Raw genomic sequence first — 13,892 nt, 5'->3', positions numbered from 1 at the left:
ATGCTTATAACACGTTATAACGCATTATACCCGTCTGCTTTCAGTGAAGTGTAACCAAAATGTTATCTTTGCTTAATGGAACATGTGTCACAGATCTCCATTGGACAGACCTTTTAGTGTAGAACTAGGCCTAATCTGTGTCTGGGAAACCGGCCCATTGAGTAAAGACACAGATAGAAAGTCAACTGCGGCCTATGATGTCACCTCTGTCTCCACTGTCCATTCCAACCGGTGTGATGCCTCTGAACCCAGTCTCGTCGTGTAACCTCCTCAGCTCTCCGTCCCTTCCCTCCAGATGCCTCTTCAGCATTGCCAGCTCCTCCTGCTCAACACACAACAGTTAGTCAGCAACATCCTCACAAAAAACACTGGTTGCATTCCAGGCCAACTACATTGCAGACGTACTACAGCATTGCATCAACAAATGGTTGTGTGCCACGTCATCGACTGCGCAGTTGAGCAAGAGAATGGTCGTGTTCCCCTGCTTTGACGTTGCATTGCATCAACCAATGGTTGTGTGCCATGTCATCGACTGTGCCGTCAGTCACCAGATTGCTATAACATATGTTGTTAGCGGATATAAAATACCAATCCAGGGCTTGTAAATTCTGGCATGCATCAGCAACACCTGGGCAGAGGAACGCACCCAATAACTATGGTGTGGTTAACCGATATGTTAACCATTTATCCAGGTGTTGTGAGATCTGGCAGGCTTCTGCAATGTAGTCAGCCAGGAACATGGCCACTGACTTAACGCCCCCTTTCCCACCTCCATCCTTACCAAACACCCACCTTCAAACAAACAAACCACAACACAAACATTCAGATGCTGACTTGACAGGCAGAGACAATGATACACACACACCCAGAACAGGTGTGACTAAGGGAGGAGGTGGGGATGTGATGGTCAGTGCGGGGGTCTGGGGTGGTTGATGTCTCATCAAGTTTTAGAGGAGCCATTTCACATGGCAGCGTCATAATAGCCTGGTCGCAGGCTTGTTTGTGCGGTCTTGCCAAATCCATTGACCACAGGTGTTGGCAAAACAACATAAACAGATCTTGGACCAGGCTAGTGTCAAAATGTCATGGGACAGAACATCAAGCATGAATGATTTCAAAACAAAGAACATACATTTCATCCATAAGAAAGAGGGAGGGAGGAAAAAAAATGAAAGAAACTGCAAAACAGACTTCCAAAAGAGGTCACAAAAGACCAAAATGAAGACATACCTGTGGTTTACATTAAATATGCTATATGCTTAAATTAGGGTCTTGTGGATGTGGCCACATCCACAAGGATGTTTACATTTGTATGTATAAGTGCTTAGCTTTTTGCACCTGCACATACATTTTACCATTTGGATCATTCAATTGTTTTTTATGATAAGTCAGTTGAGTTGGTCTTTGTCTGCTAACACACCTTTAATCTTGGCTAGAAATATGTAAAAACAAAAAAAACTGAACACACATAACCCCATATCAGATGGCAACAAGCAGAAACCCTGGGAGAAGCCAACCTTCAGGGCCTGCAGTTTGTTTTCCTTCCTCTGTTTTTCATACTGCATCTGGCCCACTTTGATTTTCAGGCTAGAAAGCTTGGCCATTAATGACTAGTAGCGGTAGAGAAAGAGGTAAGCCAAGGAAAGAGAGAGAAAAGAGAGATGTTATAAAAGAAAGACAGCAAAAGGGGGAGGAGAAGAGGGAGGAGAAGAGGGCGGAGAAGAGGGCGGAGAAGAGGGATACTCAAGATTTGAAAAATATTCAAAGAAAGAAGAGAGGATAAGTGTAAAGAAGAAATGGGCTATAGGGAAAAGTTCTCCTTCTGGAAGTAGATTTCTTTTAGCAGAATGAATCATTCATATCTTACATATTGCAGTGTAGGTAGGCCTACTCCACAGGACCACATGATAACTCACCTTAGTGGATTTCAGTTTCTTCTCATACTGTACTTTTTCACTCTCCATCTCAGTCACTCTGTACCTCAGTTCATTCATCTCCAGAACCATGTCCTGATAGGGGAGAGAAAGACCGCATGACCCACAGTGTACTGGGGAAGGAGGGAAGCTGCATACAACATGCTTGTTCAATCAGAGAATTTCTCAAAAGTAAAAGGAGTCCTAGAACAGTCACCCCGATGGCTTGATAAACCATATGGTAAGATTGCTTGTTCCTCATGCGCTACTTAAGATACGTCAAAACATGGCCATGGTTTTCATTTTATCAAAATAAATATTTTGAACCCTGAAGGAGGCAGCTTTGCTGTCGGCTTATTAGACTTATCACATCGGAGCGATTCGAGTGAACAGCTTTGCTTTTTCTTATCAAAAGAAGCCTATACAGAGAATTTTCTCCCACATACTCCAAGGCCAACTACTGATCCCTACGGAGACCATATCATGTGATGAGGGACTAGTTTACAGGCACAGTAGAAATCCCAGAGCTGTTCTGCTTTGCTCCGAACTGCCGTGTAAACAAGATATGAACAACCGTTTAGGTCTTTGTTGGCAACCATACAACCAGAGTTAAGCCAAATCTTCACATTTCCCCATTATCAAAACCCTAATGCCAGACATTTGAGTGAGAGCAACTCATGCATATCTTCAAACAAGGCACAGTGCCCCTGGCCATGGTAACTGGCATTCTCTTGGCAGTGAACAGTGTCTTTACTTGCCCCAACACACTGCGGCTTTGAACACATGATGATATAAGCCTCCCCTCCCCACACAGTTTTCGGGCAGCAAGAAAGGGTGTGTGTGTGTGTGTGTGTGTGAAAGAGCGTGAGGGAGAGGAAAAAGACTGCAAGAAGGATGAATCCTAAAGTGGAGGCCTCCCATTCCATACCTCATTGTCGCTGAAGTCAAAGTGCAGTCTGTCCTTCTCAAATGAGTTCAGCTTCAGGTTGGACACCTCGGCCATCAGGTCCTGTTTCTGAGTCTCTAGAGCCGTTCTGCACAGGAGTTCCTGCGAAACCACAAAACACAGACTAAATATAGACAACACACACACACACACTCAGAGTTTGCCTTGCTTGGTTTTGCTGTTCAGCAGTGGTGACAATAATATAACTTCAACAGAGCCCCGTGTTCAGGGGCCGTTCTCCTCCAAACTGACCTGTTGCAGCATCTCCTCAGTGGCGTTCAGTTTCTCCCGGTGCTCATCCAGACACATGTCCAAGTCCCTTATCTTCTCCCCCTGCGCCTCTACCTGGTCTGTCAATACACTCACCTGCACAGGAACACATGGGTAAGACTAAGTTGCTCTTATACCTGTGTAGTAAGAACGTAATTACAATATTAACAAACATTATTATGGTGCATAGTAATGGAGTTACTACACCAATTTCATTAAAGCCTGGTCCCAGATATGTGTATGTGCTGTATAGCCAATTCCTCAAATCAAATTTTATTGGTCACATACACATGGTTAGCGGATGTTAATGTGCGTGCAGCGAAATGCTTGTGATTCTAGTTCCGACCATGCAGTAATATCTAACAAGTAATCTAACAATTTCAAAACAACTACCTTATACACACAAGTATAAAGGAATGAATAAGAATATGTACATATAAATATATGGATGAGCGACGGATGAACGGCATAGGCCAGATACAGTAGATGGTATAGAGTACAGTATATACATATGAGATGAGCAGTGTAGGGTATGTAAACATTATATAAAGTGGCTTTGTTTAAAGTGACTAGTGATTAATTTATTTCATCCAATTTCTAATTATTCAAGTGGCTAGAGATTTGAGTCAGTATGTTGGCAGCAGCCACTCAATGTTAGTGATGACTGTTTAACAGTCTCTCGGTCCCAGATTTGATGCACCTGTACTGACCACACCTTCTGGATGATAGTGGGGTGAACAGGCAGTGGCTCGGGTGGTTGCTATCCTTGATGATCTTGCTGTCGGTGTCCTGGAGGGCAGGTAGTTTGCCCCTGGTGATGCGTTGTGCAGACCTCACTACCCCTCTAGAGAGCCTTATGGTTGAAGGCGGTGCAGTTGCCGTACCAGGCTGTGATACAGCCCGACAGGATGCTCTCGATTGTGCATCTGTAAAGGTTTGTGAGTGTTTTTGGTGACAAGCCAAATTTCTTCAGCCTCATGAAACCTTTCTTCACCACGCGGTCTGTGTTGGTGGACCAATTCAGTTTGTCTGTGATGTGTACGCCGAGGAACTTAAAACTTACTACCCTCTCCACTACTGTTCCATTGATGTGGATAGGGGGGTGCTCCCTCTGCTGTTTCCTGAAGTACACAATCTCCTTTGTTTTGTTGACGATGAGTGTGAGGTTATTTTTCTGACACCACACTCCGAGGGCCCTCACCTCCTCCCTGTAGGCAGTCTCGTCGTTGTTGGTAATCAAGCCTACCACTGTAGTGTCGTCTGCAAACTTGATGATTGAGTTGGAGGCGTGCATGGCCACGCAGTCGTGGGAGGAGTACAGGGAGTACAGGAGAGGGCTCAGAACACACCCTTGTGGGGCCCCAGTGTTGAGGATCAGCGGGGTGGAGATGTTTCCTACCCTCACCACCTGGGAGCATCCCGTCAGAAAGTCCAGGACCCAGTTGCACAGGGTGGGGTCGAGTTTGCTATGGTTTTAAATGCTGAGCAGTAATCGATGAACAGCATTCTTACATAGGTATTCCTCTAGTCCAGATGGGTTAGGGCAGTGTGATTGCGATTGCGTTGTATGTGGACCTATTCGGGCGGTAAGGAAATTGAAGTGGGTCTAGGGTGTCAGGTAGGGCGGAGGTGATATGATCCTTGACTAGTCTCTCAAAGCACTTCATGATGACGGAAGTGAGTGCTACAGGGCAATAGTTGTTTAGCTCAGTTACCTTAGATTTCTTGGGTACAGGAACAATGGTGGCCCTCTTGACGCATGTAGGAACAGCAGACTGGGATAGGGAGCGATTGAATGTGTCCGTTAACACACCAGCCAGCTGGTCTGCGCATGCTCTGAGGACGCAACTAGGGATGCTGTCTGGGCTGGCAGCCTTGCGAGGGTTAACACGTTTAAATGTTTTACTCACATTGGTTGCGGTGAAGGAGAGCCCGCAGGTTTTGGTAGCAGGTTATAGTCATTGTCATGCCAAACATTTTGTAAGTTGGCTATTGTGAGCGCAATCAGTTCTGGGACAAAGCTAAGTTCATTACAATAAAAAGGTAAATGGCTGACAATTAATTTTGTTGTAAAGCCCTTTAAATGAGCCATTTAGGCTGCCTTGGTAAGATGGCTACTAGCTATGACATGTTGTTGTGTACTGGACACTACCTGAAGCACCAGGGATTCCTTGTCACCCTCCAGCCGAGACAGTCTCTCCTGGTAGAGGTCCCCACCCATGGAGATGTGGTGACCATTGGACTGCAGGCAGGCACAGAAGACAACATGAAGAGTCAGTGAAAGAGTGGCACTTGGGATTGGTCTGTGAGTGTTAACATACATCCTCCCATAGTATTTTGTGATAGACCGTTAAACATAAATGTTCATCAAGTTATGAGTAGCTGGAAGTGCCTTAAACACGGACAATTATCAGACAACAAATCGCACAAGAGTCTTTCGAGTGACAGCTTTGTGTGATTGATGTTGCATTTGCCCTTTCCTTTGCCTGCAACACCTTAAATGGTCGAAGAGACTAGTGTACACACAGAGTGGGTTTCAGCAGAGAGTTAGTGGTGTACACACAGAGTGGGTTTCAGCAGAGAGTTACTGGTGTATACACAGCCTCTGGCATTTCCCGTGGCCCAGATCCTAGATCCCAGTGGTCTCTGCAGCAAGCAGTTGGTTCCCACCACATCAGTGGGTTGTTTCTCACAGCGGTCTGTCACAAACCCTGGCTTTTATCTTATTGACTACAGGATACTCTAACAGTTCAGGGAGATGTTTGCTTTGTAAACTCCTAGGACCTGTTCGTGGACATTGGAGACTCAAATTAGAGGTGTTCTTGTAACATTCAAAGCGAGGACAGGCTGAAGAACTGCGAACAAGATGATCAATGGCCAGATGGGCTTCACATAGTTAGTTTGAACTCAGTGTTCCAGAAAAATTCCTTCTGTAAAACAGCTACAAAACAGAATGGAACGAAGAGCACACACAGAGAGCAAAATATATAGGCTTAATTATTCATATAGTATTAGTCGGCACAAAGAATCAACGTTTTAACCAGCTGCCTTTGATATGGGTGTGCTGGCTGGTTGATCTACAGCAAGATCCTCTAGCTGCCCAATGGAGCTTCAACCCCAACCAACATTTCCCCTCATCCATATTTAGAGGGTTTATATATTACTACTCTGGTGCTAAACCTGACCAGGAAATGTCTGTGATAATGTATCCCCTTATACCATACTTCTCCTTTAACCCTCATACTGTCACGTTCGTTATAAAAATGAGACTAAGGCGCAGCATGAGTAGAGTTCCACATGTTTTTAATAAAACCGAAACTGAGCAAAGCAAAATAAACAAGCACAAACGAAACGTGAAGCTTTACGAATAGTGCAGACAGGCAACTAAACATAGAACAATATCCCACAAACACCAAAGGGAAATGGCTACCTAAATATGATCCCCAATCAGAGACAACAATAAACAGCTGTTTTTGATTGGGAACCATATCAGGCCAACATAGAATTACAAAAACCCTAGACAATACAAAACCCCTAGACAATACAAAACTAGTGTACCCACCCTAGTCACACCCTGACCTAACCAAAATATAAAGAAAACAGATCTCAGGTCAGGGCGTCACACATACACAGCAATAGAGCTCTTCAACGTACCATCCCAGATTCCCCACCAGACGAGTCTCAGACATGTTGTTTTTGTAGTGACACAGGAGGGAATAACACAAGGGAATAACACGAGGGACACAACAACAACAGATGTCCCCTTTGTGGATCTAACCTTATCACACCGTTAATCACCACAGCAGGCCTATATTTACACATTCCGTGACATGTCTGGACAAACACCAGCCGTAACACGACACCGCTGTGGAGACTAATGTGATGAGGGATGTCATCGGAGCTGAACATGAACTTTAAATTAATGCAAAAGTCGTCTCCCATGTCGGTTTACAGTACGTCTGACATTCTCTTAGTCCTCTCATCACAGATTTGTGTGTCTCTCCCAAGTCACTAGATGTGACAAAGGATTTCATACACATGGCTTTGAGAAGGTTCTAGATAAAGTAAGTTTTAGCACCAGCGAAGCCAGGAAGACTTTGCAGTCCCTACACTGTGATACAGCACATTCAACCACAGAGATTTATCATCAACATCATGGGTGGATGCATCTGAAACAGCACCCTATTCCTTATATAGTGCACTACTTTTGACTGGTCTCACCATCAGGTGTCCCTGCTGCAGCCAGTCCACCAGGCTGTCCGCGGTGGCGTCAGGGATCTGGCAGCGCAGGCCCTCCCTCTCCTCTGTGTCCATTAGCTCCAGCACGCCCCGGAGGTCCTCCAGCAGGTTCAGCGCCCGCAGGCTGCCCATGAAGGGAGAGGTGGGCGACTGGCAGTCAAACAGCCCGTTAGAGTAGTCCATAGCCTTGGAGCCTGGGGGGACACACTCAATTAAACAGTTTCCATACTTTAAAGATGGAGAACGATTCTCTATTTGCCGTTAGCCTCCCCATGGAAGAAGTTCAGTCATTTATAAGGTATATTAAATGGTACAACTTCATCAAATGACTATGTTGTATTTTAGCCCAAGAAAGAGGACATTCTGTGCAATGTATAACAGGTTCACAACAGCCCTGCATTTCTAGAGTAGAGTGAAAATAACTCTCGGTTATATCATTACGTCACTGCTCCTCATTACAGGAACTAGCCGACACGACAAGTGAGGAAATCTAGCTAATTTACACACGAGACTCTACAGGGAAACCCAGCTACAGGCAGAGAAAGAGTGGGATAGCAAAAGAGAAACAGAAAGAGAACAAGAGAGAGAGAAAGAGTTTGAATGAGGACAGAAAGGCTAGAGTTACTTGGGAAACGTAGACATCATGTCATCGGACAGTTAACTGAAATGTCAGGCCTATAATTAACCCAATGCATAAAATAAGATTAGCCTTAAAGCTCGTCTATGCTGACTCTGTGCATTAACATTACTGTACTAATACAGCCATACTGAAGTACTGAGAAAGGCTTCACATTTATCCCCATCAGCTACAGTACTACATTTAACTGCCACATGTTGAATTCCTCTATCAAACCACAATGGGAAATGTCCACTTCTTGAAGATTTTTTTTTAGTTCCTGCCTGAAAACATGATCATCAAAAACAGTTAACATTAGCGATAGCGACATGAGGGGATAGTACTTGCTCAAACTAGCCTGAGAGTGTGATCATCATAATGATCTGGTATTCACAGTTAATTAGCCAGTCTAAAAATGTTCTTCTGCCTCTTGAAATGTGTGTTGCAGAGCTACACTGGTTGGGCCAGGTATGACCATTAATCCTTCAGTGAGTATTGAGAAAGGCATATTGTACTGGGAATTCATTTCTGTATGCATCAAGTGTCTCAGAGGAAGAGTGCTGCTCTAGGATCAGCTCTCCGCCCCCGTCCGTATAATCTTAATCATTATGATCCAAAAGGCAAAACTGATCCCGAATCAGCACTCCTACTCAGACTCTTTGTGAACACAGTCCCAGGTCTAACTATCCAACTCCGATAGTGTTGCGCCAGTGAATGTGATACTGAGAGATCAGTCGTTGTTCTTCAGCATGCCAATGCAGCAGTGACAGAGATTCTTACCTGCTATTATCCCATCCATCTGCTCCAAGGCTGCTGCCAACATGTCACTGGCATCAGACATCATCTTCAACACTCAGTGGGCACCCTGGGAGAAAGAAACGGGACAATGAACCATTGAGCTATATGTAATTAAGGGCTAGGAGTTTTTCCTGACCCACTAGAGGGTTAGGCAATACATGCCACTTATTATTGACTTCACAGGAGGTTGGTGGCACCTTAATTGGGGAGGAAGGGCTCATGGTAATGACTGGAGCGGAATCAGTGGAATGGTATCAAATACAAACATATGTTTCCAGGTGTTTGATGCCATTCGAGCCATTTCTTCCCTCAGCAGCCTCCACTGACTGACTTACTTTGCAGTGAGTGCATAAACTTGTAGTTACTTAGATGTAATCTCCACATCACTAGAGCAAGAGCTTTTATGAGATTTTGAAGTAAAAAAAAAAAAAAAATACATATACATTTTAAAAACTAACTCTATGGAGTCTGTGCAAATGGAATAGACAACAGGTGGAAATTATAGGCAATTAGCAAGACACCCCCAATAAAGGAGTGGTTCTGCAGGTGGTGACCACAGACCACTTCTCAGTTCCTATGCTTCCTGGCTGATGTTTTGGTCACTTTGAATGCTGGCGGTGCTTTCACTCTCGTGGTAGCATGAGACAGAGTCTACAACCCACACAAGTGGCTCAGGTAGTGCAGCTCATCCAGGATGGCACATCAATGCGAGCTGTGGCAAGAAGGTTTGCTGTGTCTGTCAGCGTAGTGTCCAGAGCATGACGGCGCTACCAGGAGACAGGCCAGTACATCAGATGTGGAGGAGGCTGTAGGGCAACAACCCAGCAGCAGGACCGCTACCTCCGCCTTTGTGCAAGGAGGAGCAGGAGGAGCACTGCCAGAGCCCTGCAAAATGACCTCCAGCAGGCCACAAATGTGCATGTGTCTGCTCAAACGGTCAGAAACAGACTCCGTGAGGGTGGTATGAGGGCCAACACCGTGCAGAACGTTTGGCATTTGCCAGAGAACACCAAGATTGGCAAATTCTCCACTGGCGCTCTTCACAGATGAAAGCAGGTTCACACTGAGCACGTGACAGACGTGACAGAGTCTGGAGAAGCCGTGGAGAACGTTCTGCTGCCTGCAACATTCTCCAGCATGACCGGTTTGGCGGTGGGTCAGTCATGGTGTGGGGTGGCATTTATTTGGGGGGCCTCCATGGGCTCGCCATTGGTAGCCTGACTGCCATTAGGTACCGAGATGAGATCCTCAGACCCCTTGTGAGACCATATGCTGGTGCGGTTGGCCCTGGGTTCCTCCTAATGCAAGACAATGCTAGACCTCATGTAGCTGGAGTGTGTCAGCAGTTCCTGCAAGAGGAAGGCATTGATGCTATGGACTGGCCCGCCCATTCCCCAGACCTGAATCCAATTGAGCACATCTGGGACATCATGTCTCGCTCCATCCACCAACGCCATGTTGCACCACAGACTGTCCAGGAGTTGGCGGATGCTTTAGTCCAGGTCTGGGAGGAGATCCCTCAGGAGACCATCCGCCACCTCATCAGGAGCATGCCCAGGCATTGTAGGGAGGTCATACAGGCATGTGGAGGCCACACACACTACTGAGCCTCATTTTGACTTGTTTTAAGGACATTACATCAAAGTTGGATCAACCTGTAGGGTGGTTTTCCACTTTAATTTTGAGTGTGACTCCAAATCCAGACCTCCATGGGTTGATACATTTGATTTCCATTGATAATTTGTGTGTGATTTTGTTATCAGCACATTCAACTATGTAAAGAAAAAAGTATTTAATAAGAATATTTCATTCATTCAGATCTAGGATGTGTTATTTTAGTGTTCCCTTTATTTTTTTTGAGCAGTATATGTGTGTATATATATATATATATATCACAACAAGCGAGACACCACAACACTACATAGAGAGATTTAAGCCAACATAGCATGGTAGCAACACCAAATGACAACATGGTAGCAACAAGAAGAATACCATTAGAACTTAAAAGGATTCCTCTGACAACATAGCCGGTCATGAAAACACATGGTTGGGTAGAATAGTTTACACTAAGTAGACAATAACTGTTGAGACAGAAATATGCGAGTGTAGACTTGCAGTTAATAACATCAGGAGATGTGACAAATGGAGCATCATCATCTTAGAGAAATGTCATTCATAGATCTGTATGGACTTGTCTCCACAACACCGTAAATGTCAGTCATCATAAATAAGCTACAGTACTAGTGGCCCTGTGTGTATACAAGGGCGGCAAAACAAGGAACTGTAAATAATACAAGTATAAAGAAAATAAGTGCAGGGCATTCTGGACCAGAATCATGTTGTAAAAATGATGTTGTGCATAGTTAATGTTTCTCTTTTGGAAAATACAAATAGCCAGACATCTTTGGATTCAGTAGTATCAAACATTTGAACAACTTTTGAGCAGCCATGTCCCGACTGTACACCTCAATAAGGAGCGGTGTTGATAAGCTTGTCATTTCATAATCTATCCCCCAGAAATTAGGCCCGGCCTGCTCAAAGGCAAGGGGAATGGAATCTCTGGTGCATGAAATGAGAAATTAGCCTCTCAAATAACACATTTTTATGTTATTATACATTTGGTTGTTAAATCAGTTTGGCCAGAAAGAAAAGTGTAATAAGTACTCTGGATTCAATTTGACTGCACATAATAACCATTAGTACTAGAGTGTGACAGGTGCGTAAGTTTAAGAATCATAACGCATCAAAAAAAATGTATAAACATGCACACAGTTTTGGCTGGAGCCATGGAAGACCGTAAGATAAGGAGGATTTAGCAAAACATGAAAGTGTCGCGAGGCAACATCAAAATGAACAACTTTACTCCCTACTCTGGCACTGTTTCTTTTTAAACATGCAAACATTTGAACCTGAACGTGTTTTTAATACATGGCAGCCGGTGGGGTTCAAATGAACATCCAAACGAGAAATATGATCTCCTTGTGCTTGAGGTGAAATGTTGGCCAATCTTAAGCCCTTCCTGTGTTCCCTAGGTTACCCTGTCAGGCGTGGGTCATTGGACACACATTTAGAATAATAATTAAGCCATTTACCCCATTTATTGGCACAGTGAGTGAGCCACCGCTATGGACACTGGACACTTTGTTTTGGAGACCAGCGAGGAAACATCTTCTGGGCCCTAGTTTGGAGAAAGCCCCAAAAAGCACAGCAAGGCCATTCTCTCAGTCTAGCGTCATGATCAAAAGGATGCACACACACACACACACGCCTTTTCTATGCCAAAACTACATTCTCCGAGAATTTATGTTTTGAGCTACAATGGTCTTGCATGAGTACGACACTGCTTTACAATGAGTCCATAAGGTTCTGCCTGCTTCTCAGACAATCACGGTCGATTGAGACATCCCACCCACACCGTTCTGATTCAGAAGGGTGGGGATAAATGCGGAAGACACATTTCAGTTGAATGCATTCAGTTGTAAAACTGACTAGGTATCTCCCTTTCCCCTTCCCACTGACCCACTCACACAGTGCAGTATGCTCCATGGTATGGGCCAAGGTAAACTCCACTCCTGAGAGCTTTCCTTCACTGGCTGCTGACTCACTTCCTGGGGGGAGGACCCCAATGTGTTAGGGTGTAACACTGTTCTACTTTTTATGGAAACCACCCAGCCACCTACCACTGTCATTTCAGCATTCCTGTGGTCAACATCTTCCTTATGGAAAATACATGCAATGAATGCATCAGGATTTTCCCTGCTTACAGTGTTGAAAATGCTGTTGAAAACACCAACATCATACAACGTTGTTTTATCGTTAACAGATGATGTATGAGTCATTCATATCTTCCGCAAATTGTGGTGTGTAAATTGGAGATTTTGTTGAGATGATTTAGGCTACAGTAGCTAACAACCAAAAATCTCTGCCTAGGTTTTTGAGAGAAGGCCTGAAATTAACTTCACACTAACTTAGCGAGCTGTGTTAAGTAAATTAGTATTTAGCTGCTATTTTCAAAAGAGCACAAAAATGTGTGCTCTGCTAACGCTATCCCCCAAAAGGTCTCCATACATACTTTGGGGCTAATGAGCCATTTTAAAGTCATTAACAGGATTTCTGTTAAACACTTTCAAGAGTTGCCATTCTAACACCCTTTTATCTTTTCTCTCTCCCAGAAATGTAATTCCAGAGTTCCTGGCAAATCTTTATTTAGTAACTTTCAGAAGCAGTTGTTTTTCTAAATAGTTTGGATTTGTATCAGGCCATTGGTTGAAGTCATTTCAAAAGGTAAAAATATTCCCAAACTCATGACCAAAAATAGAACTAGCCTAATCATGTCACCAAGACAATGAACATCAGTGACACAAAACTGTCATAAAGCACAACAAAAGGCATTCGCTTTTCTTTCTAAAAGTTGCATCTTCACTGATGAAAGCTGCAAAATGTTCAAAGATTTAAAGATTACAGAGAGAGATTGAAGGTTACAGAGAGAGATTGGAGATTACAGAGAGAGATTGGAGATTACAGAGAGAGATTGAAGGTTACAGAGAGAGATTGGAGGTTACAGAGAGAGATTGGAGATTACAGAGAGAGATTGAAGGTTACAGAGAGAGATTGAAGGTTACAGAGAGAGATTGAAGGTTACAGAGAGAGATTGAAACAGACGTGTCTCACGGCAAAAATAAGCTCAATAAAAGTATTTTATTTCATCTTTTCACTCGTTAGACAGCCACAGTAGACTGCACTCGACTCAGCACAATACAAAAAAAGACCATGAACTCTTCAAGGGAAATGCGCCATTAGGCCCCATTCCCACTAGGAGATATGAAGGAGAGTGAGGAGCGGGGTGGTGAAAGACATATCTACTTTTCAGTTCACATTCCATCCTTACCTTACGTTGTCTGGCAATGCGACATTCTTGGTCCGCAGCTCAAATTTACCGTAAATATCAAAGTAACCAGTAAACACAAACTGTTCAACAATGACAAACCTTTCCTCTTAAACATATTACACTTAAGAAATAAGGCACATCGAAGGGCTGTTCTTAAGCACGTGCAATGCGGAGTGCCTGGACACAGCTCTTAGCCGTGGTATATTGGCCACATACAGTACA

At 44.1% G+C, this 13,892-nt stretch overlaps 1 protein-coding gene across 9 annotated transcripts in view; it reads right to left on the bottom strand.

The window, feature by feature from the left end:
* ppfibp1b (PPFIA binding protein 1b) overlaps positions 1-13,892 on the bottom strand; it is a 48,502-nt gene that overhangs the window by 20,166 nt on the left and 14,444 nt on the right. For 7 of the 9 annotated variants that reach the window (XM_024379789.2, XM_024379794.2, XM_024379792.2 and 4 more), the window contains exons 2-9: positions 8,765-8,849; positions 7,351-7,562; positions 5,282-5,371; positions 3,112-3,225; positions 2,842-2,961; positions 1,917-2,009; positions 1,518-1,610; positions 205-322 (exon numbers count right to left, since the gene is read on the bottom strand). In XM_024379789.2, the coding sequence (XP_024235557.1) occupies positions 205-322; positions 1,518-1,610; positions 1,917-2,009; positions 2,842-2,961; positions 3,112-3,225; positions 5,282-5,371; positions 7,351-7,562; positions 8,765-8,828 (904 nt within the window). In that variant the 5' untranslated portion in view covers positions 8,829-8,849. The remainder of the gene's footprint in view (positions 1-204; positions 323-1,517; positions 1,611-1,916; positions 2,010-2,841; positions 2,962-3,111; positions 3,226-5,281; positions 5,372-7,350; positions 7,563-8,764; positions 8,850-13,892) is intronic. The other 2 variants (XM_024379797.2, XM_024379798.2) reach the window with 1 other exon arrangement.

This window comes from Oncorhynchus tshawytscha, linkage group LG19 (assembly GCF_018296145.1).
Source record: "Oncorhynchus tshawytscha isolate Ot180627B linkage group LG19, Otsh_v2.0, whole genome shotgun sequence".
In the NCBI taxonomy this organism is placed as follows: domain Eukaryota; kingdom Metazoa; phylum Chordata; class Actinopteri; order Salmoniformes; family Salmonidae; genus Oncorhynchus; species Oncorhynchus tshawytscha.
The sequence above is the reverse complement of the archived record's forward strand: the minus strand, read 5'-3'. Positions and strand labels throughout refer to the sequence as shown.